General features: G+C 55.0%; 5 protein-coding genes across 5 annotated transcripts; 1 reads left to right on the forward strand and 4 right to left on the reverse strand.

Annotated features, from left to right (window-relative positions):
- Positions 1-1,942: 1,942 nt before the first annotated feature.
- BAUCODRAFT_29028 (uncharacterized protein) lies at positions 1,943-4,545 on the reverse strand. The gene is made up of 2 exons (XM_007673671.1): positions 3,473-4,545; positions 1,943-3,414 (listed from the first exon to the last, which is right to left on the reverse strand). Exons 1-2 carry the CDS (start codon positions 4,463-4,465, stop codon positions 2,014-2,016), a joined length of 2,394 nt encoding a protein of 797 aa, XP_007671861.1. The 5' UTR covers positions 4,466-4,545; the 3' UTR covers positions 1,943-2,013.
- BAUCODRAFT_135474 (uncharacterized protein) lies at positions 4,541-5,895 on the reverse strand. The gene is made up of 2 exons (XM_007673672.1): positions 5,601-5,895; positions 4,541-5,542 (listed from the first exon to the last, which is right to left on the reverse strand). Exons 1-2 carry the CDS (start codon positions 5,756-5,758, stop codon positions 5,026-5,028), a joined length of 675 nt encoding a protein of 224 aa, XP_007671862.1. The 5' UTR covers positions 5,759-5,895; the 3' UTR covers positions 4,541-5,025.
- Positions 5,896-6,422: 527 nt separating this feature from the next.
- BAUCODRAFT_118431 (uncharacterized protein) lies at positions 6,423-6,674 on the reverse strand (the record flags this gene model as incomplete). The annotated part of the gene is made up of 1 exon (XM_007673673.1): positions 6,423-6,674. One exon carries the CDS (start codon positions 6,672-6,674, stop codon positions 6,423-6,425), a length of 252 nt encoding a protein of 83 aa, XP_007671863.1.
- A 1,803-nt stretch (positions 6,675-8,477) lies between these two features.
- Positions 8,478-8,976, forward strand: BAUCODRAFT_47978 (uncharacterized protein; the record flags this gene model as incomplete). Its single annotated transcript, XM_007673674.1, has 2 exons — positions 8,478-8,590; positions 8,646-8,976. Coding segments are annotated over 2 exons (444 nt in total), but the record flags the coding sequence as incomplete, so codon positions are not given.
- Positions 8,977-10,089: 1,113 nt separating this feature from the next.
- Positions 10,090-14,220, reverse strand: BAUCODRAFT_59422 (uncharacterized protein; the record flags this gene model as incomplete). The annotated part of the gene is made up of 5 exons (XM_007673675.1): positions 10,090-10,656; positions 10,728-12,748; positions 12,816-13,101; positions 13,175-14,036; positions 14,099-14,220. Coding segments are annotated over 5 exons (3,858 nt in total), but the record flags the coding sequence as incomplete, so codon positions are not given.
- Positions 14,221-14,817: the final 597 nt, after the last annotated feature.

Raw genomic sequence — 14,817 nt, forward strand, 5'->3', positions numbered from 1 at the left:
CCAAGGCGTCACAGCTGCCGTCATCAACGGGCAGACGATCGCTCTCTCCTCCGCTTACACGCCCCTTGCCGTCGCAGCGCTTAACGATGCCAGCGATCCTGCGCAAAACGTCGAGACCAGTATTGCACTCTTTACAGCAAACGGTGCAACCGTTACTGCGACGCAGGTGGGCACATCAGCAGGGGTGTTCGCAGTGGGAACGACAACTCTCTCCGTTGGCGGGGCTGCAGCCACATTGAACAATGTCGTGGTGTCTGCAGCAAGTTCTGGTATCGTCGTCGACGGCTCTACGATTGCCGCATCTCTCCGACCTTCTATCGCATCAGCCGCAATCTTGACACTTGGCTCATCAACATTATCCGTTCTCCGATCGGTTGTAACTGGCACCGACGGACGGCAAACTACTGAAGCAACTGTGGACGGCCAGACAGTCGTTGTTCAAAGTGGGTCAGCTGTGACTGTCAACGGACAGGTCATAAGTCTCGCGGCGAATGAAGTGGTCGTCGGAACTCAAACCCAAGCATTCAGTGCGCTTCCGCCTGCTGGCGCCGTTTTGACACTAGGCTCATCGACGGTCTTGGCTTCTTTCGCCACTCTGACTACTGATGGACAAACAACAACCGAGCTATTGGTTGAGGGGTCAACTGTCAAGGCAGGAGCGCCGGCAGTCACCGTGAATGGGCATGCGATCAGTCTTGGATCAAGCGGAATCATCGTCGATGGCACGAAGACGCAGCCTATCAGCGCCTTGGCTATAGCAACGGCAGTCCTCGTCACGCTTGGCTCCTCCACTGTCCGTGCGGTTGAGACAAGTGTTACCGGATCAGACGGGCGGGTTACGGCAGAGGCATTAATAGACGGAATGACCATCCTTCAGGGATCAGCAACAGTCATTGACGGTCACACCATATCGTATGGCAGCAATGGTCTTTTGGTCGACGGTAGCACCCTCCAGTTGTCCGCCGTTGCCAGGCAGACTAATGGAGTGGTGCTTACTCTCGGAGCATCCGCAACTATTACAGGAGCGGAGACCGTAGTCAACACTAACGGTAGACCCACAACCGAACTCGTGGTGGGCGGCAACACGATCACGCAAGGAGAAGTTTTCACGCTCGACGGACATACTCTGTCACTCGGACCGAGTGGCGTTATCATTGATGGGACATTGACACAAGCCATATCTGCCCTCAAGCCTGCCTTCACAAGAGCCGTCGTGTCGCTTGGCAGCTCGGCTGTAACAGCCTCGGAGTTGCTTTTGACACGTTCGGATGGAAAGGTCACGCCAGAGGCAGTTATCGCTCCCGGTACTACACTTACCGAAAACGGGTCTGCTCTCACTATAAGCGACCACGTCATCTCGTTCGGTGCGAATGGAATAGTCGTGGACGGTACGCAGACGGACGCCATCTCAACGTTCATACCCACTGTGACTGCCAAGTCATCGGGTCTCGTCAGCACGACCACTGATCGAACACCCATCGCCCTGTCCACAACGGTATCAACGGCGACTACAACGAGCAAGAAGTCTGATGGCAGCAGTGTGCACGTTACCAGGTGGATGGTGGGCCTCTCATGTATTATATTGATGTGGCGCGTATGCATATAGGGTGATGAGGACCTGTATAGCATGGCGTTGTCTGTTGCAAAGCACATACTCAACCAGATATTTTCCATCAATGGATCTTGGCGCGGAAAGTGAGAAAGATCGCGCTCACGTTATAGTGCTTGCTGTAACTCGTGCATCTAGTCTGTGATGAGCTACAGCGACCGATTCATCTGCCGGTTCGCTTCGGTATCTGTGATCTGTCATTAACCCTTGTCTACCTTCGTGCTTCATTGTTAGTCACGGCATTTCTCTCACGGAGTACATTTGGTGCATCATAGTCCCGAGCAGTTATGGAAATCCTGCCCTGATAGAGCATGTAGTGGCTAGATGATAAAATGCCGAACAGACTTGACAGACTACATTAGATAATATACTCATGTCCAGGGTGACCTTATGTACAAACAGATCTACAAGTGCGGCACGCTTGCACTTGCCAACGCTAGATTAACAATGCTCACCAAGCCCTCTCCCAAAATAAGTCCTGAAGCCAGAACAATCATCAGCGTCTCCTGCCCACCCCTCCATTTCGTCCACCACCACCCCAACACACCACCCGCAGTGCGCGCCAAGGTAAAACTCGGCGTGTTATACATGCCGACCGCCACCGCAATCCCACCGGGCACATATGGAACCCACCAAGCCCCTTTCCCACCATCAGGGCGTTGGATGGAGTTACCGTAAATGCGAAGCATCGTCAGTAAGGCGAAGATGAGAGCAGCGGCGCCCGCGAACTCCGGAGTCCTTGGCGGCAGGCCTTGGCCAGTGACGAGACGCGCGGTGAAGATCCAGACGTAACCCGTTGGGATTTGGAACAGTCCGCCGGGGATAGTGTAGACGCGAGTATAGAGTTTGTACACGCTTGCGCTTACCACGGCGCCAACAGCCGAACCGATGAGCTGGCCGTAGAATTGCGCCTTGGGGCTCGCGCCGAGTAAATGGCCCGTCTTGAGGTCCTGGAGAAGATCGCCCGCTTGTACGGCCCCTGACTCGGAGATTGCGCCGGCAAGAAGGTTGATGGTGACGGCATTGCGATGGTTGGTGGGCATCACAAAGGCGAAGACGAGTTGCGTTAGCTTACTGATGCCGCTGACCGGGTTGAGGTCGGTTTCTCCTAGTGCACGGACGCCCATGATGCTCAGCAGAAGGGCGAGGAGTAGGGCAAGGAAGGTGAGACCGATGGAGATGATGCCTCGAAAGGAGTACTGGGCGGCGAAGACGCAGAACGCTAGTGAGAGAACAAGGCCAAGAGTGGTGGTGCGCCAGCCTATGAGGTGGGAAGGGGGTGCGTCGTATTCTTCTTCCTCCGGGTGCAGTGGGTGGGACGTGGATTTGGTGAGGTTGCCGTTCGTCGTGGTAGAAGGGTCGTCGTCCAGGTCGACGGGGCTGTAGCCGCGTGTCTTAGGGTCTCGCAGGAGGTCGTGGAGATGGCGGCGGAGGCCTTTTTCCCTCGCGCCGTGGATAAAGAGACGAGCATACCATATCAGAGGGCGGAGAACAAGCCAGCCGAGACTTACAAGGGCGTCTGCAAGCATGATCGCCAGGCTGATCCAGACAATCCAGCCTTTGCTTCCGGTATTCCAATCACCGACATCCCCGGAAGCCCAACCTTGATCTTTGGCGATCGGTGATAGCACGGCCCAGCCAAGAATAGCTCCAAGGAGCATGTGAATCGTAGTCGCTGGACCCATGATGATGCCTTGTCCCACATACGCGGGAGATGGGTTAAGCGTCCAGAGCCAGGTGTTGCCGACGTAGTTACCGAATATGGGAATGCTGTGGAGTTGCGGTAGGAAATAGGAAACAAGAGTCTAAGTCGCCACAATCAGCGGGCTGGTGTTGGTTGAAGGTCTCGCATAGTGTACATACATAGGTGCCACTGACGCCAAAAGCGTAGCCTAGCAGGCGGATCTGCCGTATCCAGTCTCTCTTTGCATCGGCCTTTGGATCAGGCTTGCCGTTGATCTCGTACTCATGGCTTTGCCTCGCGCCTGGGCTGGCGTCGCCCATCAACGCCTGGCTCTCCTCGTCCCCGCCATTTGCATCCCCACTAGGCTTGACGCTCTTCCGCCGCCTCCTTGCATGACTCTCCACCTCTCCCTCCGCACCCGTTTTCTCCCCACCATGCAGCACGCCGATCATCAGGGCCGTTGCCGTGCCAGACGGGAATTTCAGCTTTTCACGCACAATGACCTCCTTCCGTAACGGAACAGCAAATATGACGCCGAAGAAGCAGAGGCCGAGGGCCCACAGGATAAGCTTGCCCAGCGGTAAGCGCAACCCTCCGTTTTCCTCCGCCGCGGCCAGCGCAGCCACAATCTCCGGGTCGGTCGAGTTGCTCCCTGGCGTCTCGCTGGGTTTGAGCAGGTACTCCAGCGCAGGCACTACTCCGACAAACCCGCAGCCAAGCGGCATCGTGCCCACACTGCCAGCAACAGTTTGTACAAGTACATTCTCCACTTCTGAAAAGCCCGCGCCCCATTGCACCCAGCCTGGCCGGCCGTCCTCACCTTGCGCAAAGCCCAGTCCGTTGGCAATGGTGCGTAAGGCCTTAAAGTAGGCGAAGCCGATAAGCGCACTCGGCATCGCCATCCCGGATATCCATCCCGTTTGTAGGCCAAAGTAGGTGTTGCTAAAGGCGATCAACACGCCGATTAGCAGGCCGATGAGCAGCGCACGAAAGGTGAATTGTCGCTCTTCCGATCTCTTCTCGAGGAAGTCCGCGTCGGGTTCTTGGCCGATGGGCTCCTGGGCGATGGAGCGCGAGGTCGCGTGACGCAGCAGCTCATCGTCGTTGTCATCCTCTTCCGGCTCGCCGTGAAGAGGATCATAGCGGGAACGGGAGCCTCGGTCTGGTGCCATTATTGCACCCCGGAGTACTACCACCACACGTAGTATCGACTCAAGCTTGGCTGCGATCAAGAAAGGTAGGTAGTACGGATGATATACCTGAAGTATATGTCGTGACTCAAGCACGCCATTGCACCTCCACTCTCCCCACACTTCCGAAGCGCTACAGCATCAATGCCGAAAACTTATCTCCGCTAAACCCGAATGCCGGCCGCTCGCTGCTCGATCCAATGCACCGCATGCACAATTGTTGCACGTGAGCTTTGGCTACTATTGGAAGGTGCTACTATGCTAGTATGTCTCGCCCTTCCACCACACAATCATCGCAGTCCTACACACGCAGCCCAAAAGTGCTACCCCGTCTGCGACTCATCAATCTCGTCAGTCGTCAGTGGCCTGCCACATCGCCCGCTACGCCACCTTGCAGTGCGAGCGGCTATTGCTGCGACATACTCTAGTAGAGGGAGTTGTGCCCGGTGGCAGCCAAACAGATGGCAGCTGTGGCTGCTCCTCGTCGCTGGTCGGCATCATCTGAAGACGACATCTTATTGGTGTCCAGTCCTGCAGCTGTCTCACTTCCCAGTCAAGAACCCTTCCTTCGACTCCTTCACACTCTCCCTCAACTCCTTCATCTCGTCCTTACTCAAGTTGTAAGACCCGCTAACCTGATTGAACGGATTGTCTGGGTGCTTCTCAAATTCCTTCCGTATCTGCTCGATCTTTTGGTTCCGCCGCAAACCCTTCTCATCCTTCATCTCCTCCAACCTCCGTTCCTCAAAGGCCTTATAAGCAGCCGGAAACCTACGCTCGGGGTGCCGATCAATCTGTTCGGTCTTGTTGGATGTTATGTCCAGAGCGTCCAACGCCGAGTCGATGCCGGAGGCGTTGAGAGCGGAGAGGGCCGATTTGGAAGTGGCATCATCGCCGTCGAGGCCAGAGAGATCGAGACCGCGAGATTTCTTAGGAGGAGGAGCATTTTTGGAGGGCTTTGTCGATTTGCTGGGCAGTGAATCCTCCTCCTCTTTTAGTATTGCAGCCTTCTCAGCTTTCTTACGGGCCGCTTCTTCAGCCTTGGCTGCTGCTGCTGCGCTACATAGTTCGTTGTCAGCACACCGATCGGTCGTGCACCGTCCTTGGTTGCACATACGCCTTGCTGTTGTCTTTGGCGCCTTTGCCCCATTCCTCGCTTTCAGCAGCTTCTGCTTTCGCGTTCGATGCCGCTTGCTTCTGCGCCGCTACCTCGGCCTTCTTCGCATTGCCCGCTGCTTTCTTGCTGTTTTCGCCCGCCGCCTTCTTCCCAGCCATCTCTCTCCCCCTTAATGCGATTCGGTAATGTGTAGACGTAGGCTAGTAGCGCTTACGGAATGGACAAGGTGCGCTAATGAGGCAACAATGCCACGATGATATGGAAGATTCAGCCGGGACATGCCGCAGCCGCAAAACTTAAATCTGTAATCCCGGAGAGCAGGCACGCAAGATGTGATGGTATAAGGTTGGACAGCGCAACGTGATCGTAAGCATCTCTGTCGGGAACGTGTGTTCCACGGTATAACTGTCATGGTCACTTTACACAACCCTGCCCGATGTCGTTAATCTGCCAGTATCGCCATAGAAGGGCGCAAATGCCCCCCTTCCCGCCTTTGGTGCAAAGACATTTGAAGATCTGACAGTTAATCGCTAGAATGGGAGCACAAGATGACCGCTGTGACACAGCTTGGTAAGTCGCTATGGCCCGTCCAAGTCCGAGCACTAGCTCCGTACAAATGCTATGTCAGTTATATCCTCGACGTCCTACAGCCCCCACGTCTGTGCTTTGACAATGCACGTATGAATGACAGAATGTAGCACGCGAACGCCCATTGAGTTTGGGCAAGGACCACAAGCGCGGGTGGCACCTCTCGCTTTCCCAACACCGGCAGGCCAGGCTTGAACGTCCTTCTACCAATGCCGCCCAGACTTGTGATAGAGGCTATCGTTCGCCGACGTTGAGCACGGCGCTATGTCCTGCCGTCAGCGTATAATAAAGGTGCCAGGCGTCAAAGCCGCAAACCCCTTGCCAGATGTCGCCGTTCACCAGAGAATGGCGATGACCACGAAGTTCAGGTGTGCGCTTGTCAGGACCATCTGGCTGATGGTCCTCAATAGCTGAGTGGGCAAGAGCGAACAGTATACGCTGACACTGTGGACCGCCGCCTGAACCAAGCATGAGCCTGCGATCCATTAGCTGTGTTGAGGGCGCTGCGCGGATGCACGGTGCCGACTCGTCCCTACAAACACTCCTCACCAAAAATATGTCTACATGATTGGAGAAGAACTGCCTCGGCTGGGAATGTCGCGGCAGACGATGCAATTGTTATCATTCTCTGAAGCTCTCGTCAGCCGTTGGACGTGTACTCGGAGACGGGCTTTCTTGCTCGGCATGACTCCCGCTGGCCAAGGGTGATATATCCTTCGCAGGCCACACAGGAAGAGATAGTCGAGCAGCAGCGCGGCGGTGGCGACAAGGAAGTTTATGGAAATATGATAGACGTAGAAAGCGACCATGTCGCAGCTTGCCCAAAAGGTGGATAACGTCGGCTAAAGCTCGACCGTAGCACTGGTGTCTCTGCTCAGGGTATTGCAGGCCCGTCAAATTTGAAAATCCTTGGACTCGAAATGGTGTTTGTTTCTGTCAAGAGGTGACGAGTGTAATATGGTGGAAGCAACGTAGTGGCTATGTTAAACTGTCGCGGAAGGAGCGTTGGCTCGCCGTTCGCTGCCAACAGAGAAAGCGCGGTGCAGCTGAAACTTGCCGCCCTCTTACTGTGCTAGTTGCCTGTCAGATTGTCGATGCGGCTCATAGAAGGAAAAATTACTGAAGCCATGGGAGAAGTAGTCATTTGCCCTTTCGAGTGTGCATTGCATTCTAGCATGACGCTGGAATAACATCCTTTGACTTGGAGTAGCCGCCGAAACTGTGCTGCGATCACACTCCACTCGTAATTTCCATTGACATCGATCATCCGGACCATGAAGCATATTCGTCAGTAACATGCCAAGCTTCCGAAGAGGCCACGCAAGTTCCACATTGCACGTCCGCCGTCATGCTCCGGCTCTTTATCAGAGTATGGCTGCACGAAGCTGCAACGGCTGTAGCGGCAAGAAGCACATTGCGGTATCTCCTGTGGTTGACTTCCGCATGTAGCTTACGACAAGTTGGAGGTGTCGATGAACCGATCAAATGCTTACAACATCGGAGCAATTAGAATGCGGGCTCTGTGGCGGCGGAGTTGGTACTGCATGATCAACAATGGCACTTCCGACGCTTCCCGGGAACTCATTGTTCGTCAGGTCGTTTCAAAGGGGCTGGCCGCATGTCTCAAATGCCGCACGGGTAATGGCTCGTCAGAGTGTACGATGAGCAGGAAGCGGAGCCTTCTCCTGAGCCGTGAAATACCAGGACTGACCTACGCTCGGGCCATCCGTTCCATTCCTAACGTCTTAGGGTAATTGCATGGATCTTTCTGCATCTACACACCGCACAGGTAGAATGGGTGTTGCTATTGACAGTTCGACCTTCCCTGCCACTTGGGTCAGCTGAACGGAGGAGGTTGAGTTTTCGCCAGCAGCTGCACTCGAGACCGCCAGCGCATCCCGCATTGGCCGCCAATCGGCAGTCCAACGCTTCTGCACGTCGTTGTCGACCGCTCTTCCGTTGACGGCAAAGCTAAAGGCCGTATATGGGACCACGCGAACAAGCTCTGCAGGTGACTAGCAGTAGTCTCCGTCTAACGAGAACCCACCGTACGGAGGCCACGGCAAGTCGATGAGATGTCTTCGCTCCAGTCCACAGTCCTCCAAGTTGTCAACAACTCATGCTTTTATTCCAGCAGTCTTTCGTTCAGTATGATGGTGCGCCTAGGGACCGGAGAGCTGACGTACATCCACCGCCTGCATCCGTAGTATCGTCCACCGAGACTGCAAGTCGTTGAGACGGCTCGTCAGAAGGAAGGGCACCATGAGCGTACCCGCAAACATCGAGGCTTCATGCGCCATCTGCGGCGCACCACCCTATCCCGAATGCCCTCATGAAGGCGAGCGACTGTTACTGGCTTTTGATCAGGCCATGGCAAGGTGGGCCGGCCTGGAAGCAATCAAGTAGATTTGTCACCACGCGCGTAATCTCTACGCTCGAGACTGATCTTTTCGAAAGGAAATGGGTGCTAGATAACGCTCGCAACCAAGTTATCAACACTTTCGAGCAACTCCGTGCGGCGCGCTACCATCAGCATCTTCAGTACCTCCAAATGCTGCCTTGCTACACCATTTACATGAAGTATAACGGCGCGCCGCCCATGCCACACCATCAACTTCACGCTTTACAGTCCCAAATCGCTCACGCCAACGTGGCGCTCAAAGCAGGAGTGGACGAAGACTGGCGGAACAGCTGCATGCAGTATCCGAGAATCCTGGACTACTATTTCCGTCTTGTCGTAATCAGCTTCCCCGATCCCAGAGATCCTGCACTGCAGGAGCCGCGATTCGGTGGACCGAGCGCGGAGCCGAAACGAGTCAAGGCGAGGAGGGATAGTGTGAGCATGGAGAGTAGTAAGGAGCATCGGAAGAAAGAACGAAGGCGGAGCAGAGGGGGGACGCCTCCCGCAGCGCCAATGCCTGGCGCTTGGAGGGGATAAAGGTGTACAAAGCTCCGCTTTTCAATGGTACTTACAATCACCTTCACGCCGTATCCACAGTTTCCCGTACAGAGGTATCTTCGCAGCATGTAAAGGCATCCCGCCATTGCTCCACCCAATGCTGTAAAGCTAATCAAGCATAGCGCGCTCAAGTCTCTTCATCAACCTCTTCGTCAACAACCTTCAGCCGACCAGCCTTTCTTTGCAGCGTGCCGGTACTTCGTTGCGCCGCCAGCCAGCGATCAAGCTGAGTCATTGTGCTGCTAACGGTCAGCAATCCTTAATCACAGGTGCTACCACAATGCCAGGAGCAACTCACTTCTTATCCGGCAAACTCGTCTCAATTGCAGTCTCAATCGGGCTCTGCTCAAAGCCGGACCCTCGTTCGCGAGCAAAGTATGGCGGTGGATGCTAGACAGGTTGACATTAATACATGCTACCGCTTATATACAGGCTCAAGATAGAGTCGATGGAGTTGCGGGGGCCTACCTGAGCGGGTGTGGCGTGTGCGGTCCTCACTTCCCGGTCGCTGTACGTCGAACCGTTCTCACCAGACTCATACTCTGCGTGGTTTGCCTGGAAACCGTTCGTCGCTGGTTTGCGCCAGCCGACACTCCAGCTAGGGAGGTCGCGGCGGGCGTCGTGCTGTTGGACTTCGGCGGCAGGCTGAATGTGGCGAACCTCGTACTTGGGAATGGCAGTCATATCACGCTGCCACTCTTGGTGGGAATCTCGCTGTTGCATGGCGGCGACCTCATGTTGGTATCCGAGCTCCTGGTCAGCTTTCTTCTCCGTGAAGTCTGGGAAGGTCGTCTCCGCCGGCTCAAAGAGGGTAGCGTCAGTCGCCTCAAGCTCATGTGGTTCGTGTGGAGTCTTCTGGAACGAGCTGGCCGAGCCGAATGACTGCTGCGTCGGCGCTGGACTAGTGTATGTTGGAGCAGGGCCATCATCAGTTCCTAGCTCGCTCGGGCCCACGCTGGTGTTTGCAGCGAATTTGGCGAGCTCATCTGCGGTGTACATCTCGGGATACTGCACCATGTGGTTGTTGCCGATGTACGTCCAGAAACGGTTCGTCCGCTGCCTGATACTGCTACCCGAGTTCTGGTGCTGAGCAATGAGATCTGCGAGTGACATCTTAGGCTTTCCATCGGTGGTAAGGAACGGCGAGATCTTCGCTTGCGTGTCCTGCCATGACTCCTCGCTGCTGCCATTCCGGCTTGTGAGGTTGCTAAGATTGCTGACGTTGGTCGGGCCGTTGAGCGAGATGGAGTCTGCGTCAGACAAGTGCTTCAGATGGCGCGTTGGGCTTTTGAGGCTTTGCTCTGATACACGCGGTCGGCGAGGCTGCGATGAGCCAGCCTCTCCGAGCAAAACTCGTGGGAAGCCGCTGATAGGGAAGCCGTCCGGCTCTAAGCCGTCATGGGCAGACAAGAAAAGAGTAATGGACGTAGCTTTGGACTCGTCTCGCAGCGGAATGGTAACATTTGACAGGCCAAAGACTGACTGGTCAGTCATCGCTCGAATCACATCCTGCCATGAGTAAGTGGGATGTTAGTAAGCGATCGGAATGAGACACGACAACCATTGCGCGGCATGCTTACCAATGTGATCGGTATCTTGAAGGACGGCTGCGGTGTTTCGATATCGGGCTTTATCAGAAAGTACGGTTCGAAGGGTTGCTTGTCCTCCAGAATCTTGCCAAGAGCGCACATCTCCATACTGGCGTCTTCAAAGCGACACGAAATGACGCCAGAGACGACACGTTCGCTTTTCTCGGCCGTAACCTTGGACTGAAGGTCCAAGTAGAAAGATGAAGCTACGAGGCGATGCGCAACGTTTCGCAGAGCCGCTAGTCTGTGCGGAGTCTGCAATCGTTTCCGTACGTTAAGTTGCAGCGCTTCAATGTTGCTCTTGCTATCCTGGGCAGGCGGTTCGTGATCCAAGTCCGGATTGAATCTTATGAAGCGTCTGCCCTTGGCCTCCGACCGTTCGCGGACGGCATATTGTCTGAAATCAACCCATGCAATCTCAGCATCGAGCACGTCATCCACGCGTTTGGTCCGCCAGCGAGAAGCTTTGCGAGCCTCCAAAGCCGTCTGGCCAGGTTGCGGAATCAGCGCATCGCCGTGTGAATCTCTTGGACGGTCGCTTAGTTTCTGCAAAACCGTGATTCTGTTCTGGCCGGTCCCAAGAGACAGGAAAAGATCCGGCTCACCAACGTCAGGCCAGATCAGCCGGCGCTCTCGATCAGCAATGAATGACGGGTTAGGGCACCGAAGGCCGCCGTCCAAATAAGTCTTCCCGTGGAAGTTGAAAGGCTTGAAGTAGTTCGGCGTGGCTAGAGCAGCCGCTATGCTCTGCCATACCTTGAGCTCCATCTCCGGCTCATGAGGTCGTTCGAACGAATAGGCAGGTAGCACATCGTCTGGTCGGCGATAGCTTGCCAAGAGGATTGACTCACGCCCGGTCACGCTGGTCGTGGTGACAGCGACACGGGCACCCTCCCGCAGGCGACTAGCGGGACTGAATAAGTCTTCCTCCTCGCTAAAGGCCGTCTTCAGCGCGGCATGGAGAGGCTTGGTCTTGTACCTCGGTCCGCTCCCAAATACCTGAGCAATCTCGCTAATGATTGGTATGCCTTTGAGCCTGGGAGTGAAGGCATGATCACACATAGCGCAGAACATATCGATCGTCGACTCAACCGTCCGGTCTTTCAGCGAGAGTGTGACACCGAGCATTCCGCCGGTTCCCGTGCCCACAACCAAGTCAAAGAAGGATTGGACGGGCAGATAGCCACCGACTGCAAGCTCAATAGCTCGGAGAACCTCCAATTGAACAATACCACGGACCCCACCGCCATCCAATGACAAGATTCGTACGCCGGCTCCCGCTGGTTTGAACTTGACGACAGCCGGCTGAGACCATCTCGTAGCCTCACGGTGTAATGGACAACACGTCAGCAGAATGCTCGACTTTGCCGGCTTGCCGTAAGCTTTGATGCAAGCGGTGCAAAAGACGTGGCCACATGGGAGGGGATGCTCTGGCACGTCCATCAAGCAGCAAAAGCAGGTTGCATGGCTGCGGATGGCTGCAGCCGGACCAACCGCCTCGAAGAATTGGTTTAGATACTCCACATGAAGATCTAGCGCTATGCGCTCTTCTGGCACGGCTGGCGCATCTTCGAGCTGCGATGACTGTTCCAGCTCATATGAAAAGTCGCGATGAATGCCTTCGATCGCCGCTCGGAGCTGTGACTTCCATTGCTGCGTGAAGCTCGCATCGAAGGCAGCTTCGTAGTCTCCCGATGCGATAATGCCTTTCTCGTCCTGATGACCCTTGACCTGGTGGCGAGCCTTGACGAGAATACATCGCCTCGTGCTGTCTGCGCTGACGAACGAGCAGGGATAGTGCAGCTCCAGGAACTCGCCCATCGCGTAGTCAAAGAACTTCTCGTAGTTCGAGAAGAGCTCATCGACTCTGCCTTTCCGAAATCGGGCACAATCCAGCAACACACAGGAGCCCAGCATGACACTGAGCTTCTCGAACATCCATGTCACCTTCTCCGGTTCATGATTGGCTGCTTGTTGGGTGCTGATAGTGGTGCAGAGCTGCAGGATGTGACCTATCCGTAGGTAAAAGAGTCAGCTAGATGTCCGACACTATCTGAATCCACACGTCGCCCTGCTTACCGCCGAAATCGTTTGGGATGGGATTACGAAGAAGGGATATCTGCATGAAGTTGAATGGGACATTGAGGTGAGTTGTGAAGTGGTCAAAGCCACTCTGCAGATAGACGTTTAGCTCATCGGCATTTGTCAACATACGAGCTCGCCTTTTAGTCCGGAAGGACTCTTCGCAATTCGACTTGATAATGCCATGCAGCTTCCCAATCTGATCGTTGATGGTCATGTATCGGGGTTTGCTTGGTATCCTGACGACCTTGAAAGAGCTGTAGTATCGAAGAATGAGGTCTTCCTACAGGTTGATCGGTATGAATGTCAGCTATGTCTTTGGCAACTCAGAACGAACCATGAATTGCACTGCTCACCACTGTGTAGATATGCTTGCCTAACGAGCGCCAGTGGTCTGCGAGCTCACGAAATCGTGGAACGCCTTCCACATAGTCCAGCGCCCCTTTCACGGAAGAGAGCAAGCTCTGTGTGGCGTAGTTGATGTCCCACTCGCGCTCGTCGACTGCAGGGTCTGTACCGTTGAGCGCCACAATGCAGTGTGGTAGCGCGGGCTGATTGATAGACTTCTCGAGCGCCGCCACTCCCCACTCGAGAAGCTTTGTCAATACAGACGATTGAAAGGTCTTCGCATTTCGCAGAACGAATACGACACAGTCGGAGAAAGTGTATAGCAAGCGAGGGTAGAGCGCCGTTACCGCATACTCCCGCTGCTTGGACTCCTCTGTATTGGCCCATTCGATGAGTCGTGAGTGCACGTTGCTGAGTTTCAAAATATCCTCCTTGGGGTCAGATCGTGCTCTCCTCCGTGATCGAGCACCGAGCGGCATCCTCTCCCCACCCTCGAAGCCTTCACAGTCGGCATACAGAAGAGGGAGCTGTTCCGCGTGAGTACTTGGATCAGCATAGAGGTGCACATCGCCTGAAGTGGGCAGTGTATCGTTCACAACACTACCCACCACGGGAGAAGGAAACATATCGCGATTCTCGACCGGCACGCCGTCAACGTCATGGTTGATGAGCATCTTGATCAGTGTGGACTTTCCGGCATTCGTGACTCCAATGAAGGATACGAGTTGTGGATATCGGTTGACCATGCTTTCGATTGGCGACAAAGTAGACATGAGTGTGGCATAGCGGCCGTAGTCTTCGAAGTTTGGCCGGCCGGTGAGATCCCGGGCGACGCCGAACCATTTTGTGGAAGCATCTTCTTCGTGCAACCTGCGAAGAGTGTCAGCGGAATCTCGAGTAGCTGGCAAGCATCAAATGCCAGTGAATCCAACCTCTGGATTTCGTCCGGTCTCCGGGTAGGATTCAGTATCTGCTTCAGTCTCCGGACAACGAAGGGATTGGTCTTCTCGTGTGGAACGCCGTCGCGACCCTTTTTCTTTGGCTTGTGAGGCCCTTGGCGAGGCCAGCAGTCGCTGTGCGCACAACGATAAGTACGCGCTCAGTATGCGCCGGAGAGAAGATCGTACCTGCAGTAAGAACTATCACAGTCGACGCAGTGCCATATTGGCAATTGCGGGTCTCCGCAGCGATCATCTTCGCACTCCTCCGCCGGTTCTGCGCTCCCAACAGAAGCGGCGTCATCGTCTCTGTCATCTAGATCATTAGTCATGTCGTCCTGGTCCAATTCGTCCAAGATATCCTGCCGGACAAGGATCGCCTCGTCCGGTTTTAAGTCCAGAGGAGCTTCACGGGGAAGTCGCCAGATGGCGGCAGACCGCCGAGTATCTCGTTTGTCCTCCAGCTTGACGTTCGTAAGCTCGAGCCTACGCTTGCCATATAGCCCAAACAGCACCGAACGCTTGGAAATGCTCGGAACAGCGAGGAAGTGCGGAGAGACACGCTAAATGGCTAGAACGCGAGATTTGGGCAGCGAATAGGGGCTTTGATGAGTGAAATGACACTCTGGGCATGGTGATGTAAGGCTGAGGACTTGCCGTAATATACCAGGTAGCCGACCCCTTTGACTTGAGCGGACCGTTTCAAGCATGGA

Source organism: Baudoinia panamericana (genome assembly GCF_000338955.1).
Source record: "Baudoinia panamericana UAMH 10762 unplaced genomic scaffold BAUCOscaffold_1, whole genome shotgun sequence".
NCBI classification, from domain to species: domain Eukaryota; kingdom Fungi; phylum Ascomycota; class Dothideomycetes; order Mycosphaerellales; family Teratosphaeriaceae; genus Baudoinia; species Baudoinia panamericana.